Source organism: Atractosteus spatula, chromosome 3 (assembly GCF_055471065.1).
Source record: "Atractosteus spatula isolate fAtrSpa1 chromosome 3, fAtrSpa1.hap1, whole genome shotgun sequence".
NCBI classification, from domain to species: Eukaryota; Metazoa; Chordata; class Actinopteri; order Semionotiformes; family Lepisosteidae; genus Atractosteus; species Atractosteus spatula.
Window position 1 is genome coordinate 32,723,251 of NC_142708.1, and position 17,731 is coordinate 32,740,981.

The 17,731-nt window shown below is 36.0% G+C and overlaps 1 protein-coding gene across 3 annotated transcripts; it reads right to left on the reverse strand.

Moving 5' to 3' along the window:
* Nucleotides 1-4,893: 4,893 nt before the first annotated feature.
* Nucleotides 4,894-17,401, reverse strand: cdk7 (cyclin dependent kinase 7). Of its 3 annotated transcripts, XM_088911862.1 has the most exons (13): nucleotides 17,221-17,401; nucleotides 16,741-16,800; nucleotides 16,431-16,464; nucleotides 15,159-15,226; nucleotides 14,506-14,574; nucleotides 10,227-10,337; nucleotides 9,803-9,921; nucleotides 9,269-9,368; nucleotides 8,554-8,640; nucleotides 8,155-8,304; nucleotides 6,109-6,253; nucleotides 5,560-5,590; nucleotides 4,894-5,172 (listed from the first exon to the last, which is right to left on the reverse strand). In XM_088911862.1, the coding sequence occupies exons 1-13, from the start codon at nucleotides 17,287-17,289 to the stop codon at nucleotides 5,124-5,126; spliced, it is 1,092 nt and encodes a 363-aa protein (XP_088767988.1). In that variant the 5' UTR covers nucleotides 17,290-17,401; the 3' UTR covers nucleotides 4,894-5,123. The 3 variants fall into 3 exon arrangements, with proteins under 3 accessions (XP_088767988.1, XP_088767989.1, XP_088767990.1); XM_088911863.1 differs by lacking the exon at nucleotides 5,560-5,590; XM_088911864.1 differs by lacking the exon at nucleotides 16,741-16,800 and having other exon boundaries at nucleotides 17,221-17,357.
* Nucleotides 17,402-17,731: the final 330 nt, after the last annotated feature.

The window sequence follows — 17,731 nt, forward strand, 5'->3', positions numbered from 1 at the left end:
CAGATGACAGATGACAATTTATGACATTTAAATGGCAGTAAGCATTTCATTTCATGTCATTTTATTGCTATTCACGTGCGTGCCAATAGTATATAGTAATATACTTGGTATTACTACAAGATTATAAAGATCTTTTAAAAACTCAAAAGGTAGAATTACCCATTACCAGTTTGAAAAAGCCAAACATTTGGAGCTACTTTGCTGGAGAATATATATGATTGAACCAAAATGCCTGTTGCTCCAGTTAGCCTATGGAGCAGATTAAGAATTTGTTTGTGCTATATAGTTTCTTATCATGTTTGTGTAAAAATAATATAGACTAGGCTGTGGACTAGTACCATCACTGTTCTGCAGAGTGAGATACTGGCCTGGTTGCATACTGCCATCTACAAAATATAGCTGGACAGTAGTTTTCTATTGCTGTATCATGAAGTATCATGGTTATCCAGACTGCCATTTGCCAGTGTAGGTCAGAACATGGCCACCTCCCTATTACCTACACTCACATCAGAGTGGCCAATACCTGTTTCAGCACAGTTTCAAGATAATAATGGCTTGCAATATGACATTGATATAATAGATGAGTTCTTTTATCAGGGAATTGCTAGTTTGAAGGATAAATTGGCCCAGTACATTAGGGCTATTACTTTGAGAAATAACATTTATGTTATAAAAATAATACTATTTTTAAATTGCAGACATCCCTTGCCTCCTATCACTTCCACTTGTACAAAATAGTAACACAGGAAGTGTAGCAATACCATCACCAATTCAGTCAATTCAGACAATTCAGTCAACCCTCTTTATTAAATACAGTATATACTGTATTGTAAACTATTAATAGTAATTACACACAGTATCAAGACAACCCACCCCCTTAAACAGACAATATACTGTTATCTTGTTTCTTGCACTGTATATCTGTGTTGCAAAACCTTTAGTGTGCCAATTGTATTGTACATAGAATTTTGTGAAACAGAGATAGTACCTGATGCAGCACAGAATTCCTGTGCTGCTGTTAGCTCTACCAATTCTCAGGAGAGGAGCTATTTCCATGTGTAGCCCATTTTCCTGCCTTCACACAAAATTGCAAAACAGATTCCATATTTTGCAATAAACTTTTCATGCTGCTGAAAACGCTGCTACCACAGTTTGAAGAATTTATTACATTTTTAGAGAGTTTTACCTAGTCTTAAAATGAAAAGCATTCACCAAAACAATTGGCTTTGTGCAAATTCCTTTTCAAAGATGAGTGGTATTTAGCAGTAATTCAATCTCGCTTTGAAAGAATACAAAGAGCCTTCATTTCTTTCTAGGGCTCATGAAAACAGTGGTGGTAGTTGTGTGTGGGGGATATAGTTTCTGACAACCTGCGTCATTCTCATTTGTAAGCTAAAACTATTGATATGTAGTGAACAGTATTATTGAGCCTGGTTTAGAACCCTTTGTTATCCACTTGCTTTTTTACGGTTTTGTTTTATATTAAAATTGTGTTTGCATACCACATATGTATCTCTACATCTTGGGTATTGAAGAATGAGAGGAATGCAGAATTTAGTCTTCAAGGTGATTTCGGATGAATAAATGCTTTTTGAATGTGAAGAATTAAGTGAGATAAGAAAAGAAGAATTTAAAAAAAATTAAACCTGGATATGTTCTACCTCCCCCATAAACCTGTACTGGATAAAGCGTTTAGAAAATGGTTGAATGTATGGATAAGCTACACTATACTCCTAAGAGAATCATTTTTCATATAGAACCCTTCTTTTAGCTAGACATGCACTGGATTTTATTTTGTCCCTTGACAGTCATAGTAAATCTGTCTTTAGTATGTTTGCATTGCATTTGGTCTATATTTTTGAAAGGATGGGAAAGTATCCATTTTCACGACATTTTCTTTCTCATATATTCCCTTAAATATGGCTTTTAGAAACAGAGTTGAAAAATCTACTGATTTTCAAAATATAATATATCAAAATAGGTGATGCAGGTGATACAACAACATGATCCAACAAAGTGATAGATCAAGGATGCTTAGCGTTTGCTCTGGCTTTGACCTGCTTGGCGCAAGCGATGACAAACCTGGTCATTTGAATGAGATGGTTTACCCAGAGTGAGTCAAACTGTGGATCTGCTGTAAGGGCAGTGAAGATGGGCTTGTCAGTAGGTTGCTGAGTAGAGAATTCTGCGAAGTAAAGTCTGATGTCTCTTACCTATGTAGAGGAAGGTGATATAGGAAAAATATTGTTTTTTTCTCCTCCCAGGCTTTCACTGGAGACTCCATATGTTGTCTAGCAAAAACACATTCCATTCAGCTGGGGGTTAAATCTTTGATTCCCTTTATAAGATAAGATCACTTTATTAGCCATATACAATTTCTTGCATTAGGATTTGTCTTTTCACATACCCCAGCTTGCTCTTCATGAGACACACAGACAGGGAGAGAAGCTTGGGGTCAGAGCGCAGGTCCAGCCATTGTACAGCACCCCTGGAGCAGCTGGGGTGAAGGGCCTTGCTCAGGCCCAACAGAATAGGATTCCTCTGCCGGCTGTGGGATTTGAACCAACAACCTTCCAGCCACAGGCGCAGATTATTCCACACAACATATTTCATATACTGTAATGCAATTGAGATTTGCCCCAGAGACCATGAGTAGATAACAATTTTTTGTCTCACTGAAACTAAGGTGGCTGGGATCACGCATGTAATCTGAAGCTGAGAAAGGTGATGACTCGGGGGATATTGTCTATGTAGACTCAAACTACATTGGTGCAAACAGCATGTATTTCAGTCAGGACAGGTTCATACAACTTGGCAAACAAATGAAGAGCAGACCTAAATAGGTGTTTTTCTCTGTTATTCTACCAAGTCTTTGAAAAGGTGAACAACAGCATCCATTCATTTTCTAATTGCTTTTTTCAATTAACAGTTGCAGGGGAGCCAGAGCCTTTGCCGGTAAGTAAAGGGAGCATGGAAAGGTATTCCTTGGACAGGACATCAGTCCACCACAGGGCAGACATACAGAAGCACAAACATTCACACCAGCACCAATTTTCTTAGAAGCCAGTTAGGAACCCCCCCAAACATGAGAAGAACACACAAACTCCACACAGACTGTGCCCCAGGTCTGGAATCAAACGCAGAACCCCAGCACTACAAGGCAGCACTGCTAACTACTGCACCACCATGCTGCCCAGGTGAACAGCACCTTCAACCATAAATCAATCAATGCAACACACAGTTGAGGACATACAGTACATTACTCATACAACAAAGTATTTGTAGATGTGAATTTCATTTTAACACAATAATGTATAATGAGGAAGAAAATATCTACGGCACTTGTCATGGGACAATGACTGTACTTTTGGAATTGGAATTTTTTTACAAGAATTCCAAAAACCTAACCTAAACCAATACTAACCTTTTTTTACCATTAACTAACAATTTTTGTTATGTCTGACCACAAACCCTTTTGCCACATGTTTGCAGCATCACTTAAATGCTTGGTTACAAACTCTACCACACAGGCCAGCTTTGTGAAGCAACTGGGATGTTGTTCATTCACTTTTTCTCCCATCTCAGGCCTTAAACTTTGTAGCTTGTCCTCAGAGTTGCATATAGTACCTAACCTATTTGCTCCTTTCCAGGCTCACGGTTTGGAGGGACAGTCTGATCTTGACAGTGTTTGGGTCTTCTTCACTTCACTCCTTAACAATCAACTTCACCATGTTCTGAGACATATTAAGGGTTTTTAAAAAATTATTATTATATCCATAGAACTTTACCACTGAGTAGTTTTGAAAGCTTCTTGGTCTTCACGGTTGAATGTTTGCTTCAAAATCACTGCCTGACTAAGCAAGTCAGTCTGACGGACAAAACGTTTGGTTCTGCCTGACTAGACAAGGATGCAGTGGAAAGGAAAACTCCCCAGATACAGAAAAAGGTTCTCTGAACAATGTTCAGTGACTGCTCTCCCAATTCAGCTGAGAGGTATAGGTCACGTAGGAAGACTGTGGCAGCTACTGAAGTGTTAAGAGTTAGGAGAAGACAAGAAGAAAAAAACTCCATGACTGATGACATACCACTTGTTGCTTTAGAATAGGCTGGGAGCCAGGAGATAGTTGAATAAGGAAGCTCGGTGCTAATTAGGAAAGAATTAACATTCTGTTAGTACTTTTTCTCTTTCACTTGTGTATTATATTAAAATGACTCCTAGAAAAGCCTTACATTTTGAAACATATTAATATATCACAATTTTATATCAGTTTCCATTAAACCACAGTATCTTAGTTACCATACACTTCTCTTATACTCTTTCATGTTCCCCAGTCGCAACATGCAGCTGCTTCATAAAATCCTTTACATCCCTTATCATCAGTTTAACTCACCCGTAAGAACCTTTATAGAGCACAGGATGGATGAAGACACATGCCTGCCTTTCTCTTTTGAACCATGTCATTTTTCACAACAAAAATGTTCCAATGTCTACAGCAGAATTAGCAACACATGAAGAACTGCTGCATCTCTCATGAACGGCACTTCAAGATTGAAGGTGTTTGGCAAGTTATAGAGATTGCTATTGCACAGTGCGCTCAATACCACCCTATCTGACTCAATCCCACCCTTTCCAGTGAATGTCAGCTTGGGAAACTCCAGTTGCAGTCCGCCACAGCTTATCTCAGATTTGAATACCAGTAAAATGTATAAACTTTTTTTTTCTGTTGAAACATATGCCTAATGTTTTCATAAGACAATGCGTATTCTTCTATTCTTAGTAGATTTCTAGTGAAAATTTTAGGTGGATTAATATTTTTTACAGAAAACATGCAAAAAAAACACAGATTTACACACTTATTTCCAGTTTTATAATAGAAAGGGAAAAAGGGAACATTTATGGTTTCACAGTTTATTGTTATATAAAAACATAACAGTAAATGAACTTTACTTCTCTTTCATATCAAAAATCCATTTATATAAATAATAATGCTCTGGAGAGCTCACACAGTTTAATGTTACAATGTGTAACTGCAATCAAGTTCCTTTTTTCCCCGTGCATGACTTTAGAGGAGTCATTTTTTAGCAGCACCAACAGTTGAGTAGTCATCGGCAGTCACATTACATCAACCTTGGCCTTTTCCAGTTAGAATATCAATTTTTTCTTCAGTGTTCCTGTAAGCGAGATAGATTCAGTGCAATAGTTTAATATCAAACCCAAACACTATGATAATAAATGTATAAAGGCCACACCCTTAAATGTTCTAACAAACGTATACTTGCATCCCAGTACACTAAACAACCAGTATTAATTTCAGTTCTGTTCACATTTATAATGTGTCCTACGGTGTACTGAACAAATGTTGTTTGTTAATATTTCTCTAATTATAATTTGTAATAAAATGTATTTGTGAACAGAATATACCTCAAGCTTTAATAATAATTCTGAATCATTATTTTGAGCCACTATTTTGCCACTGTAAAACAGTCCTGTTTCATACAGAAGGATCCGTTTACACAGAGAAATGGACCGACTTTCTATCACCGAAGAGCAACACCCACCTGAGTGACATTCTTGCAGCCATAGTGTCATCTGCTCCATTACACAGCAGATCACATGGAGAAGACAGAAAATCCATCACTAACTGCATTAAGTGGGAATTTAACGGAAGCCAGTTTGATCAAACCCATAGCGAAACTCAGTCAGAACATCAGAATTAAAAAATTTATTCTTATGAATGGTGGCTGGAATCTTTATCTAACTAATTTAAATTAATAATTTATTTTAAGTAGTCATGACCTTGGTTTAACACCTCCACTAAAGAATGGCCCTGTTACCATGTTGGGGCATTGGTTTTTAGAAATCTTGGACCAAAGAAAAGAGTGCTGCCTACTGGCTTGCTAGCACCACTGCGACCTGGGTTGACCTGTATGGCTCCCATCCCAGCACGGACTAACAATTTAGCTTCTGAGATCTGACCATGTCACTCTAGAAGGAGACAAAACTGCTGGGATAAAACAGCTCTTTACCTGGTCCCCATTCTGTACTTTTGTTGAAGGATCTTTAGTAATGTACAAACAAGCTTTTGAAGTGGAATACAATTCACACACCTTGTTCTGTACCATCGCGTTTCCTTTTAATTCCAATTTTGAAGTTTTCCTGTTCTTTTAGGGCTTCCACTGAGCAGTTAGGCCTTGGAAGTTGGGGTCCTGGAGTTGGGCCAGGCCTGTTGCTGAAATATCTCTTTTTCAAGGCCTGAAAGAAAAAAATAACATTTAACCAACTTAGAATTTTATTTGAGATTTACCTTGAACCCATGGGAACGACTATTGCAATTATACAGTGTACTGGACATGAAAAGAAACTCATCACTTATAACTACGACAAATATACAATATGTTACAGTTTTGTAACATATTCATTAACATTTTATTGAACATGGCATATGTAAATTCAGTATGTCATTTTTTGTCAACAAATGAGTTAATCAACTACTGTGAAACTCTCATGCCAGTAGCATGTGTGGCTACTTTTGCAAGTAATACAATCTGCACATCTGCAATGCAAGCTTTGCACCAGGTTATTGACGTGATGGGATTGTTTTCCCACGTTGTTCTTGTAAGGCCAATTACACACATGCCTTTCACTGGTCTCTGAGCCCTAAATAACACACTGTTATTTACACAGAATGTTCAATGGGGCTCATGGCTAACAGGTAGAACATGCACTGCATCCACTGCATAACTGCCACCCTATCATCTTGCACAAAAACCATTCTTATATGAATATAAAACTGACATGGGTTGTCTTGCTGGACATGTCATGTCAGGATAAGCCCACAGGAAGGGAAGCAAATGGGTTTACAAGACACAGGACACAAGTCACAAGTCAAAGTAATGCATTGCAGTCAGATTGCCATCAAGCATTACAAACTGAGTTCTCTTTCGGTTTAACTGACACCCGTCAGAGTGGCCTACACAAAATCTTAATTCATCACTAAACAGAGTTTGTCACCACTGATGGAGAACCCAGATGGAGTGTTACTCAGACCACTTCATCCTACTGTTGTGTTACCACCAATGAACATTGCTGAGCAGTAGGCTCCTGTATGGTCATCTGGCCTGGCTGTTTATCTGGTTTCTCAGTTAAACTGCTGGTGACAGGGTTTTTGTGACTTGCCATTTCTGCAGTGGAACTAGCAATAGAAAATTCGTCAAGGAGACTAAGCACAAAGATATATTTCGATTCATGATGTGGCTTGTTATTGACATGATAGTGTTTGGCTGTAATCTCTTGCCAAGTCAGAAATTTCTAACTGTGGAAACCCCAGATACAAAGAAAGTGTGCTGATTAACTGTATTATAGTCTTCAACATACCGATGACACCAAGGCATTGTTCTCTAGAAAAGCACAGCATATTGCCTTTCTGTGTTTTTCTTTTTTTTTCTAGCCTTGATATATAGCAGATTAAATCACCACATCACCTGTATTCAATCAACTGTGTCCCTAATGAGATTTAATGCCTATTAAGCAAACACTGGGAAGTATTAGTCATTTTTTGTAAATAGGGTTGATTTCAAAGAGTGCCTTTTTTTGATTGAAACATTTAAGAAACTATTTTTGTCAGCCTCACACCATGTTCAGGGAATATAAAAATATTTAAAGTTCTTTTCATGTAAATCAACAGTGTCCACATAAATACTTAAACAAGAAATAACTCTCTGGTAAAAACCTTGAATTGCAGCAAGCAGGCCAACTCTTTTTTTAATGAGTCAAGTTCACACAAGCTTCATGAGTTTTAAGTTGTGCATTTTAAATATTTTGTAGACGATACTGTGGTTACTCTTGGAGTTTCGTGTTAGTCAGTACATTAAACCAAAGCACAAATTCTTTTTTTAGCTTAAATACATGAATAAATAATGGTGCTGTCAGATGCATTCAACAGTACAAGTTTATTACTGCACAATTGGCAAAATACATATTGCTCACAGCTGTGTCTCTTCATGTTTCTAGAAAAACAACATTTGTGGGCTGTAGAATAACACCTCTTCAAACATTGTAATTAAATCTCTTAAAAAAACAACAATGGTAGACATTGTGCTATTTTCTTCATTTTCACCAACTTTAGGATGTGATCTACTGAGTGAAACGGTTACCTGTGTTGCCGTGATTCGTGTGCAGGGATTGTATGTAAATAATCCTCGTAACAGGTCCAGTAAATCATCCCCTGCTGCACTGAATATGTGCTCTAGTGGTGTTCCAGGAAACATTTTAAATGATATGTAGTCAGGAAGGCTGGTCAGGCCCTAGGAAAATACAAAAGACTATTAATACATAATCCCAAGGAAATAAAGGACAACATATTAACATGCATCAAACTTTACAGATTTTCACATTCTCAAGATCAAATGAAACAATGAAACACAGGAATACTGTTTATCCTTTACTTATTTTTGCACTGTGAGAAAAGGAACTTTAAACATTCGACATGCATTTAAATTAAGTCCACATCTAGAAACGGCTCCTAAAAAAATAAATTTGAGTAAAATGCTTACAGGCCATGTCTCTTCTGACGGAGTTCCTAAAGCTTCAAAAATTTTGGTTAGCTGGTCCAGATCTGAGTCTCCTGGTAAAAAGGGTACCTGGCAGGAAAAGGTATAACAATTCTGTTAATTAAAAGTAAAAGCAATCACAAGAATTACTGTAGGCTGCCTTTATACACTACAAAAAGTAGCACTGTAAATTGTTTTTCTACACAATCAAAAATTACAAAATACTAAAAAAAACAATTGCGTTTTTTTGTACAGTAACTTTTAAGAACTGCTTCTATAATCACTTTTGAAAGACTAATTAAAAAACAAGACATGGTTTAAAGGCCATGTGGTCTTAGTGTTGAGCATTACACTGCATCTCCCTTTAACTTAACATGATCACAGTCTTCACTGTTAGTCTAGTAAAAGGCAATTAACAAATATTCCTCAGAAACGTAACAATTAAGGAAAAGAAGCATGAAATGAAATTCTCTTGAATTTTAAAAACATTATATGACTCAGTTAACCTATTTTTAAGTAAAACAATAACCACAGAAGATTCAGATTTAGCAAAACTGTCTTTGTGATGAATGAAGGTCTACATAAGGCATAACATTCATGGGAAAATTCACAATTTTTTAGTGCAAGGAAATAAAAATCAAAAACCAAAGAAAAACTGTTCTGTCACAGTCCGGTACTACTGGTGGGAACCAAATTTCTCACCGAAATGTGTGCTTACCCTCAGGAGCAACTCAGCTAATATACAGCCAACTGCCCACATGTCTACGCCCACACCATACATTCTGGCACCGAAGAGAAGCTCTGGACTTCTGTACCACCTGAAGGCAAGAGATCAGTAACTCTGGAAATCATGCACCTAACCAAAACTAGAACCCAAAAACACAATGGGCATTTTGACCTTGACTAAACCCTTGACATAACCACCCCAGTGTTTTTGATCTTTTTGCAAAGCTCATTGTATGGACCCTTCACAGTCCAGCCAATGTAAAAATGTAACAGTAACAATCTACAGTCCTGTTCCAATTGTAAGCAAGCAAAAGAGCAGAATCAGTTCAGCGTTAACATTTCAAGAATGCACCACCCCTCCCCCCAATCCATATAAAATTACTTCTTCAGAAGCATGAAAAGCCTGTTTTACTTTTATTCTGTCAAAATCTAACATATCGTTTTACCTGCAACACATGCTTCCTTTACTCATAAATATGTAAATAAATATATAAATACTCATTTTTATCAAATATAGGATGCCTACCTTGTTACTACTTGGTGAGTGTAGACCCTATTGGGACTTCCAAAAGCCTTAGCCAGACCAAAGTCTGCAAGCTTCAGGACACCATTTTCATCCAATAGCAAGTTGTTTGGTTTTAGATCCTAAATAAAATAGAACAAAGCTTTACTATACTATTTCATGTTATCTGCTACACATGAAGGAGTAAAATGTGCTTCTAATCTTCTAGACTGTAATGGTGACTGAACTGCACTGAGGTACATGGAAAAAAAAACTTTAAAGGTTAAAAACAAAACATAAATCAAATTCAACATCTGTTTACACTTTGTTCAATTTTGTGGTGTCAGTCTATGAAAACTTTGTAAAAAACGAAACATTTGAAAATATTTACTACAGCATTTGTCAGATAATTATATTTGAAAGACAGTGAATGCTATATGAGTCTTACCCTGTGTAAGATCCAATGCTGATGCATATACTCTAGACCCTGAAGTGTCATCAGTATATATGCTTTGATGTTTGCAGGAGTCAAGACCAGGCTGGTGTCCTTTATTATTACCTAAAAAGAAGGGTATTTATAAAAAATACTGTCGTTCCAGCTGCAACCTTCCAAAACAGTGAAAATTAAAATGCCTTTGAAACTGCAGCTTTCGTGAAATTGTTAAGGAAGTCATATTTAGTTCCTTTTTATGTAGAAACATTTGATACATAAGGAATGGCTTTTTTGTGTCTTGCATTTGACTTCAGGACTTATTAATGTGTACTTTTATCCCAAAATAGCTTTAAAAATAAGACATGACTGCACTAGAATAAGACCAGAGAAGAGCAACCTGACACTCCACTCCCAGCCATAAAAGAATGTAATACAGACATTAAAAATCTTTTTATTTTTGAACAGAAAAGACTATCAGGAAAAGTAATTACTTTAGTATTCAAATAATAATAATAATAATAATAATAATAATAATAATAATTGTTTACACTTATATAGTGCTTTTCTGGACACTCCACTCAAAGCACTTTACAGGTAATGGGGACTCCCCTCCACCACCACCAATGTGCGCAAGAACGCTCAACACACATCAGAGTAGAGAGAGCAGAGTAATGAAGCCAATTCATAGATGGGGATTATTAGGAGGTCATGATTGGTAAGGGCCAATGGGAAATTTGGCCAGGACGCCAGGGTTACACCCCAACTCTTTTCGAGAAACGCCCTGGGATTTTTAATGACCACAGAGAGTCAGGACCTCGGTTTTACGTCTCATCCGAAGGACGGCGCCTGTTTACAGTATAGTGTCCCCGTCACTAGACTGGGGCATTAGAACCCACACAGACTGCAGGGTGAGCGCCCCCTGCTGGCCCCACTAACACCTCTTCTAGCAAGCAAGAGGAGGCAAGCAGGATACACCCTGGACAGGATGCCAGTCCATCACAGGGCACATACAGGCACAAACAAGCACACATTCACACCAGGGCCAATTTCCCTAGAAGCTAATTAGCGCAGCAGTATGACCAGGCTCACACATCAGCTTAGCTTCAGTGGGCTGGCAGTTGTGAGTCGCAGGGTGATATGGCTGCTGGCTATACGTAAAGGCCTTGACAAAGTTAAACCTATGAACCTCTTCAGAACCAGCACTGGAATATGAATCAAAATATAGACCCAAGTGTAAACTATGTGCATTTAAAATTGAGAACTGGAGATATTGTATTTCATTACAAAGAAGGCTATGGAAGTCTTCCATAAGCTGTTGAAGCTGAAATGTTGTATTCTCTCAAAAATTAATAAGGATAAGATTCCGGGTATCAATTAGCTACTAACTACAAAATATTACAGATGAACTGATGGGCTCCTTTCAAATAGAATAAAAGGTTCCAAACGAAGGCAAATACTGTATTCATAAACATTTTAAGGTGGAAAATTGAAATGGGAATCTGAAAGCATGATGCCAACATTATTATTTAAAAACCCCATGATTTTTGTACTTCACATTCTTGCATTATACTTCTGCTATCCAATAAGCGCCTTAGCTCACTGCTGCCATGAATTTTACACCAGCGCAAGAGGACCATGCTCTCAATCATGGTAGTTTTCAAAGCTCCGTGAAGATGGCGCCCCTACAAACAGTACGATGTACTCCGTTTAGTTTGGTTTGTGCCATTGAAAGTATCGTCATAGGTGCTTTCATTACCAATATATAGCGCCTTCTTTTTTTATGGGGTGTGACATCATTCAGCTCTCCTACAATGGCAACAAGAGTCCTATGACTTCCTGCCAAAAAGAAGGTGCTATATCTGGGGGAACTCGGATTGAGTTTGATTGAAAGGGTTGTCTTCCAGCTTTTTAAGGAATATTTTTTACCAATATTTGTTTTGGCTGTGCTATTAAGTTTTTTTTAACCGTTAACACATTTTTAAGGACAATTATGCAACTTGGTAGCAATTTGACATGTAACAATTTTTGCTGCACAGAGTACCATTATACATATAAACAATCTGAAAGTGGATTTTCTCGCGATTCTCATGATTTTACAGCTGTGATACAGACCATAGACTAACACAGCACATCAGAAAACTGCCTTGTAAATGAAAATACATTATGACTAGCATAAAAAGAAAATGCAATTACTTTTGTGTCAATGAATTTAGCAGACTGCTATTTAGATTCCATATTCAAACATTAAAACAAATGTAAGTACCACAATAAAAACTCTCATAAACAAGGCACTGCATTATCTTTTGGGTGGCCAGATTCTTAATCTACTTAATATTCTAAATGACCTAAACAGTAGGTTTCAAAATAAAGATACATTTAAAAAAAAATTAAAGATAATTAAAGTAAATCAGACCAGTCTGCGTTTCAGCATGAAAATTACCTCTCAGGAGTGTGTACTGCAAAAGTTGAAAGTGACAACCTAAAATTCACATGTACTATGTATTTGCAGTACTCTAACCACAAAATAGCAAAGCAGAAATGTATCTGTAGAGAGGCATTTTGAATCAAATTTTGTGCACATTAGAATATTTTAAGAAGCGCGGATCATTCAAATTTAATCTGACTTACAGAGTCCAGTATTTTCAATTTGTTCAAACAGTAGGTCTGTGTAGGACAGTGAGAAAGCTAAATTAAGCTAAAAAAGTTAAATTAATTACTTTATGGTACACAAACTGGTTTCATTTGAAACAAAGAACAGGAGTCAAGTTAATTCAAATATTCAAAAATCTTAAAGACATTCATAAACTAAATATCCAAACTAGAGAACTTCTTAAGCATAAACAATGAAACATGAGGACACAAGTGAAAAATAATAAGTGATTCTATCTAAGACCAAGAAAAGCAGAAGCTTTTCTTCTAAATTAGAGTTCTAAATAAAAAAAAAACGCCCCACTATTCTGTATATGCTGTCTCATGTTCTTACACCCTTTCAGCACCACATTAAAAAGCAGGAATGTTACAGTTTAGAAATCTTCACAGCACTCCATGCGGGGGAAAAAAAGTTTGGAATAACAATCAAAGCTCAGGCTTCATTTTTATGTTTCAAAAAATGCTTTTAAAGCTTTGCTTGGTCTCCATAACCAAGCATTTTATTTTTATTTCTGGAACCAAATATACGTCAAGCTGAGGACAGAGCAGTTGAAGCAAGAATGTAATTGCCCTATAAATAAATAAAGCAAGTATGTGTTCCCTTTCCAGGAATACTGCAATGGAATAGATGTTCCATTGTTCACAAATTTTAACATAATGCTCTGTGTAAGTAACACCATATGAATGCCTGGTATTTAAGTATCTGAGTAAAAGACAAGGCAAAAAAAGTGACTAAAGCTGTTAAATGTGGAGTTTTTTTTTCTTGTTTACTGGGCTGTCCTTTCGTGTAGTACTTTCAGAAGTTGACTTAAAAAATGCATTCATTTTTCTCTGAATGAGAAAACTTTTATAAGCTTATGTCATTCAAATACTGGCCATACACAGTACTGGGAGATTATGTTTAACTTTTTTACCTTGCAAGTTTGCAACGATGTACAGGACTTCTTGAGCAATGATGAGGAATTAGAAATGGTAAGTGCTTGCTAAGCACGAGTAATCAAAGCAGAGAAATATCGCTGTCAAGTATAGTTGAACACTTTATACAACAGTTAATACTATTTGAGATGAAGGGTGTCAATGCTTATATCCTCAACACAATGGACCAGCTAATGATTTCAAGAATAGTAAATATTTCCCTAAATATTCCTAGAGTTGTATTAAATGCTAGAGATATATTAAATGCTATAAAGGCACTTTATCAAACTTACTGTATGCTTTTAGGCCAAGGCACTTGATTTTTCCCCCCCAAAGCAAAAGGCGTAAGGCGCCATCTAGTGTACCAAATATTTCTCATTGTTTAACCAATGGCAATACCAATGAAGTGTCAAAGAAATATTTGTGGATTTGTTTCGATTCAGTTAACAGCTGTTAAAATGTGCCAAAAAGATTATGCGAATGGATGAATTTCAAAAATAAAAAGAAAAAAACACATGAAGAATATTCCCACCTACACATACTGGTCATGCATTTAAATCCCTTAACAGCACCGCAGGAACACCTGGTTCTGTTCTCACGATTAACTGGGAATATAAAGTCTAGGCAAAGGATGTAATTTTCTGTGGGAAAGAGACATTCACTAGAATTCCTAAATGTAAGAAAGACAGATCTCAAACACAAGGCACCAGTCTTTAAAATAAAACCTTACCTCTAGATCTGTTTCCATGTAGTCAAAGACCAGACTGATATTGGATTTATGTCCAAAAGCATCTAGAAGCTTAATAAAAGATGAAAAGTAATCACATTATAAGCAGTAATGTATAGTAACCAAGAAAATGCAGATTACTATGTTTTCAAGTAATGTAAAAAAATCAACCATCTGGTCTGTTACATTATCAAGTTACATCAATGCTTCTGTAAAAAAAATACAGAAAAAAACAATTCTTTTACACTGTTTAATTGGTATTCAATTAACTTTTTTCTTTGAAAGCATGCATAAGACATTGAAAGAATAAACAGCATTTGCTTAGCCACTGTTATGTCTCTTTCAATTCAGGACTGCTCTGCAATGCAGTTAAGCTAGCATGTCAAATTCAGTCCAGCTGCATATGCTTCTGAAACACCATGGAAAATAGATTTAAAATCTGCCATAGCATGATATATAAACCGTATAATAACCTATTGCTTAAATAGAATGGATTCTGGAAATACGCAAACTATTTTGCATCAATTGTCAACACAAACAAAACAGTGGTAATTCGTAGGTTGCTCCCAAAACGTTAGCACAAAAAGTAAATCTACAAAAGAACAGACACACAAATACAAGTAACGTTAGAAATTAATGCTCAACTAAATACTTACTCCAATTATATTTGGGTGACTTAGCTCTTGAAGCAGTTTAATTTCTCGAAGGGCTGTTCGGTTAATACCTGTGCAAAGTGGGGTAATTGCATACATAAGAAAGCTTGATTTAAAATCTTATGATTCACTGTGAAACAACACTGGTTAAAATATTTTAAACATGTGCTGCCAAGCACTGAGGCTGAGGCCGATGGGAAAATCATATTCATAGAATGGCACTTGAAACCATAACTAAATTCATTGCAACCCTCTGAAGCGAAATGCTCTCTTCTACAACATACAGGTCTGCTGTAGTAACCATAGTAAGTATTTTTTATTGCAGAAATGAAAGTCTTTTTTGTTGACAATGAACAAAGACTTTAATTATAATTATACCTGATTGTATCAATTTCCAATTACTGTACTGTATAAATTTAAATGTGACCAAACCATTGAAAGAATCTCTACAAAAAAAAGAAGAATTTTTCACTACCAATCACTGTGTAATAAATACCTTTCGGTGGAAAAACCCTCACTGAGCTTATTGTATGGCTGAGTACTATAAGTATTGTGAGCGATTTCTTCTGGGAGAATCATTAAAGAAATTGTGTTCAATAAGAAAATTCTGAAATACGAAATGCTGCATAAAAATGTATGGAGAGTAACAGAAAACGAAAAAAAAATCACAACAATAAGAATGAGTATGAGAACTGTGATGCTGGTGACATCTGGGAACAAAAATGTTTTTGTCATTGCCAGGTAATGTGAATGACAATTCTTGTGATGACAGATACAGAATGTCTAAGTGTCGATATCTACTGACTACTGAGAATGGCAAAGACATCAGGTATTGTTTTTCTTTAATTCAAAGATACTTGTGTGCACATGTTTCTAGACTAGATTTTTTACTGTAATACCATCTTGGGACATAAACCATTATTTATGCTCCTATATGTCGCGTCTTAACTTGTATCAGACTGTCTGAATTAGAGCTTGACTGGATCAAGAAAGTGTACTGCTAACATTGCCAATGTAAGTAATAAAATGACCATTTCTCCCCATTCACTGCTGAAATTGTTCTATGTGCTTGTCAAAGCACTGCTTACAAATCTATTGTTATACTATAATTAAAACTATTTTAGATTAAAGTTAAGGTTATTTAAACAACATTTTTAAAGGAGTTTTAAAGGTCTTCCTAAATATTTCACAATTCTAACAAAGTAATGTACCTTTCAGAAATAAATAGGTATAACAGCAATAATAAATGAAAATAAATGTAAGTATCCGTCTTACCATCTTTGGCTTCAGCTCTGTGACCAACTTTAATCTGAAATTAGAAATTTAGAAATGCATCTTCAATAAGGAACATTTAAAGTGCAAAGTAATTTTGTTTGTAATTCCTGTTTAAGAAAAATTAAATTAGAATCCCAAGAGGACAAGTAACACACGAAAACAATAAACAAAGTATTCTGGATAACAAAATATTTGCTTTTTCCACACGTACAATTAAACAATCTCAAGGCAGACAACTTTGCATTTAGAAGATAAATTGCGAGTACTACAATGGAGCTATATTCAAAATTAAAAGATTAAGCAACAATACCTTTTTGATCGCAACTATGGTGTTTGTATTCTTATCTCTTGCTTTGTAAACAGTTGCGAACTGCAAATAAAGATGAAGTGATATAGATCAGGAAGCCATTCCAAAACATTTAATATTTGTCGTTTTTTAAAAAAATTCTAACAAATAAAATAAAAACAGCACCTATTTATCCTATTAACTATTTTCTATCCGATTTGCTCACACCAAGTGAATTTAACTACAGCAACCCAGTATCACACAACAATAAAAAATGTTTTTATTGCAACAGCCTTTCTGTAGGCTATGCAAATTCAAAAACATCTTTAAATCCCGTTAAGAACTATTTTCTTACGACACTATACAATTTTGATGAATAGTGTGTAATTCTTCACAGAGACCTTTAATTTAATAGTAGTGTCCGTTCTCCTGCTACAGCTCAACTATATGCATCGATATATACTTCAGCTGTTGTTTTTTTAAACTAAAGAACTTTCCCTTTACCTGGCCCTCTCCAAGAAAATCAAGCTTTTCGTATCGCTTTGCTCTGGATTTCACATCCACGGCCATCATCTCTTCCTAACTTACAACTGTCACTAAGAGACCCAACTTCCTGCTGATGAACAGAAAACTGTTAATGCGTTTGTGCAGATCGCCATGTTTGTGCGTGCGCACTATTGTCACTGGCTACAGATCACAACTACTTCCAGGTTAAAAAAATCCGTCGTGTGAAAGATAGAGGGCAGTATTATATGTCAAACAACATCAATCAACATTAATCTACTGATTGAGAACCCCTTCTTTAACATTTTATTTTATTTTTAATTTTAGCTCTTTTAGAAGCTAAAATCAATGTTTGAAGTGGCTAATGACTGCTTTTTACCCCAGTTTTCAAAGGCAGCGACTAGGATAGACGCTGTCATTGACCTTTTTTGTTTTAAGGACCAGCGCAGAATAAACATATTAGGTGTAATCATGATATTGCAGTATTCGATGCACACTTAAACCTCTAAAA

Bases quoted from the DNA above. Each gene is read 5' to 3' on its own strand.
- cdk7 (XM_088911862.1), bottom strand. From the start codon at position 17,289: ATGATGGCCGTGGATGTGAAATCCAGAGCAAAGCGATACGAAAAGCTT. The intron at 9,922-10,226 runs GTAAGACTCATA...TATTTTATTTAG, and splicing joins AGCATTGGATCTTACACAGG to GATCTAAAACCAAACAACTT. The intron at 6,254-8,154 runs GTAACCGTTTCA...TTTTTCTTTCAG, and splicing joins CACGAATCACGGCAACACAG to GCCTTGAAAAAGAGATATTT.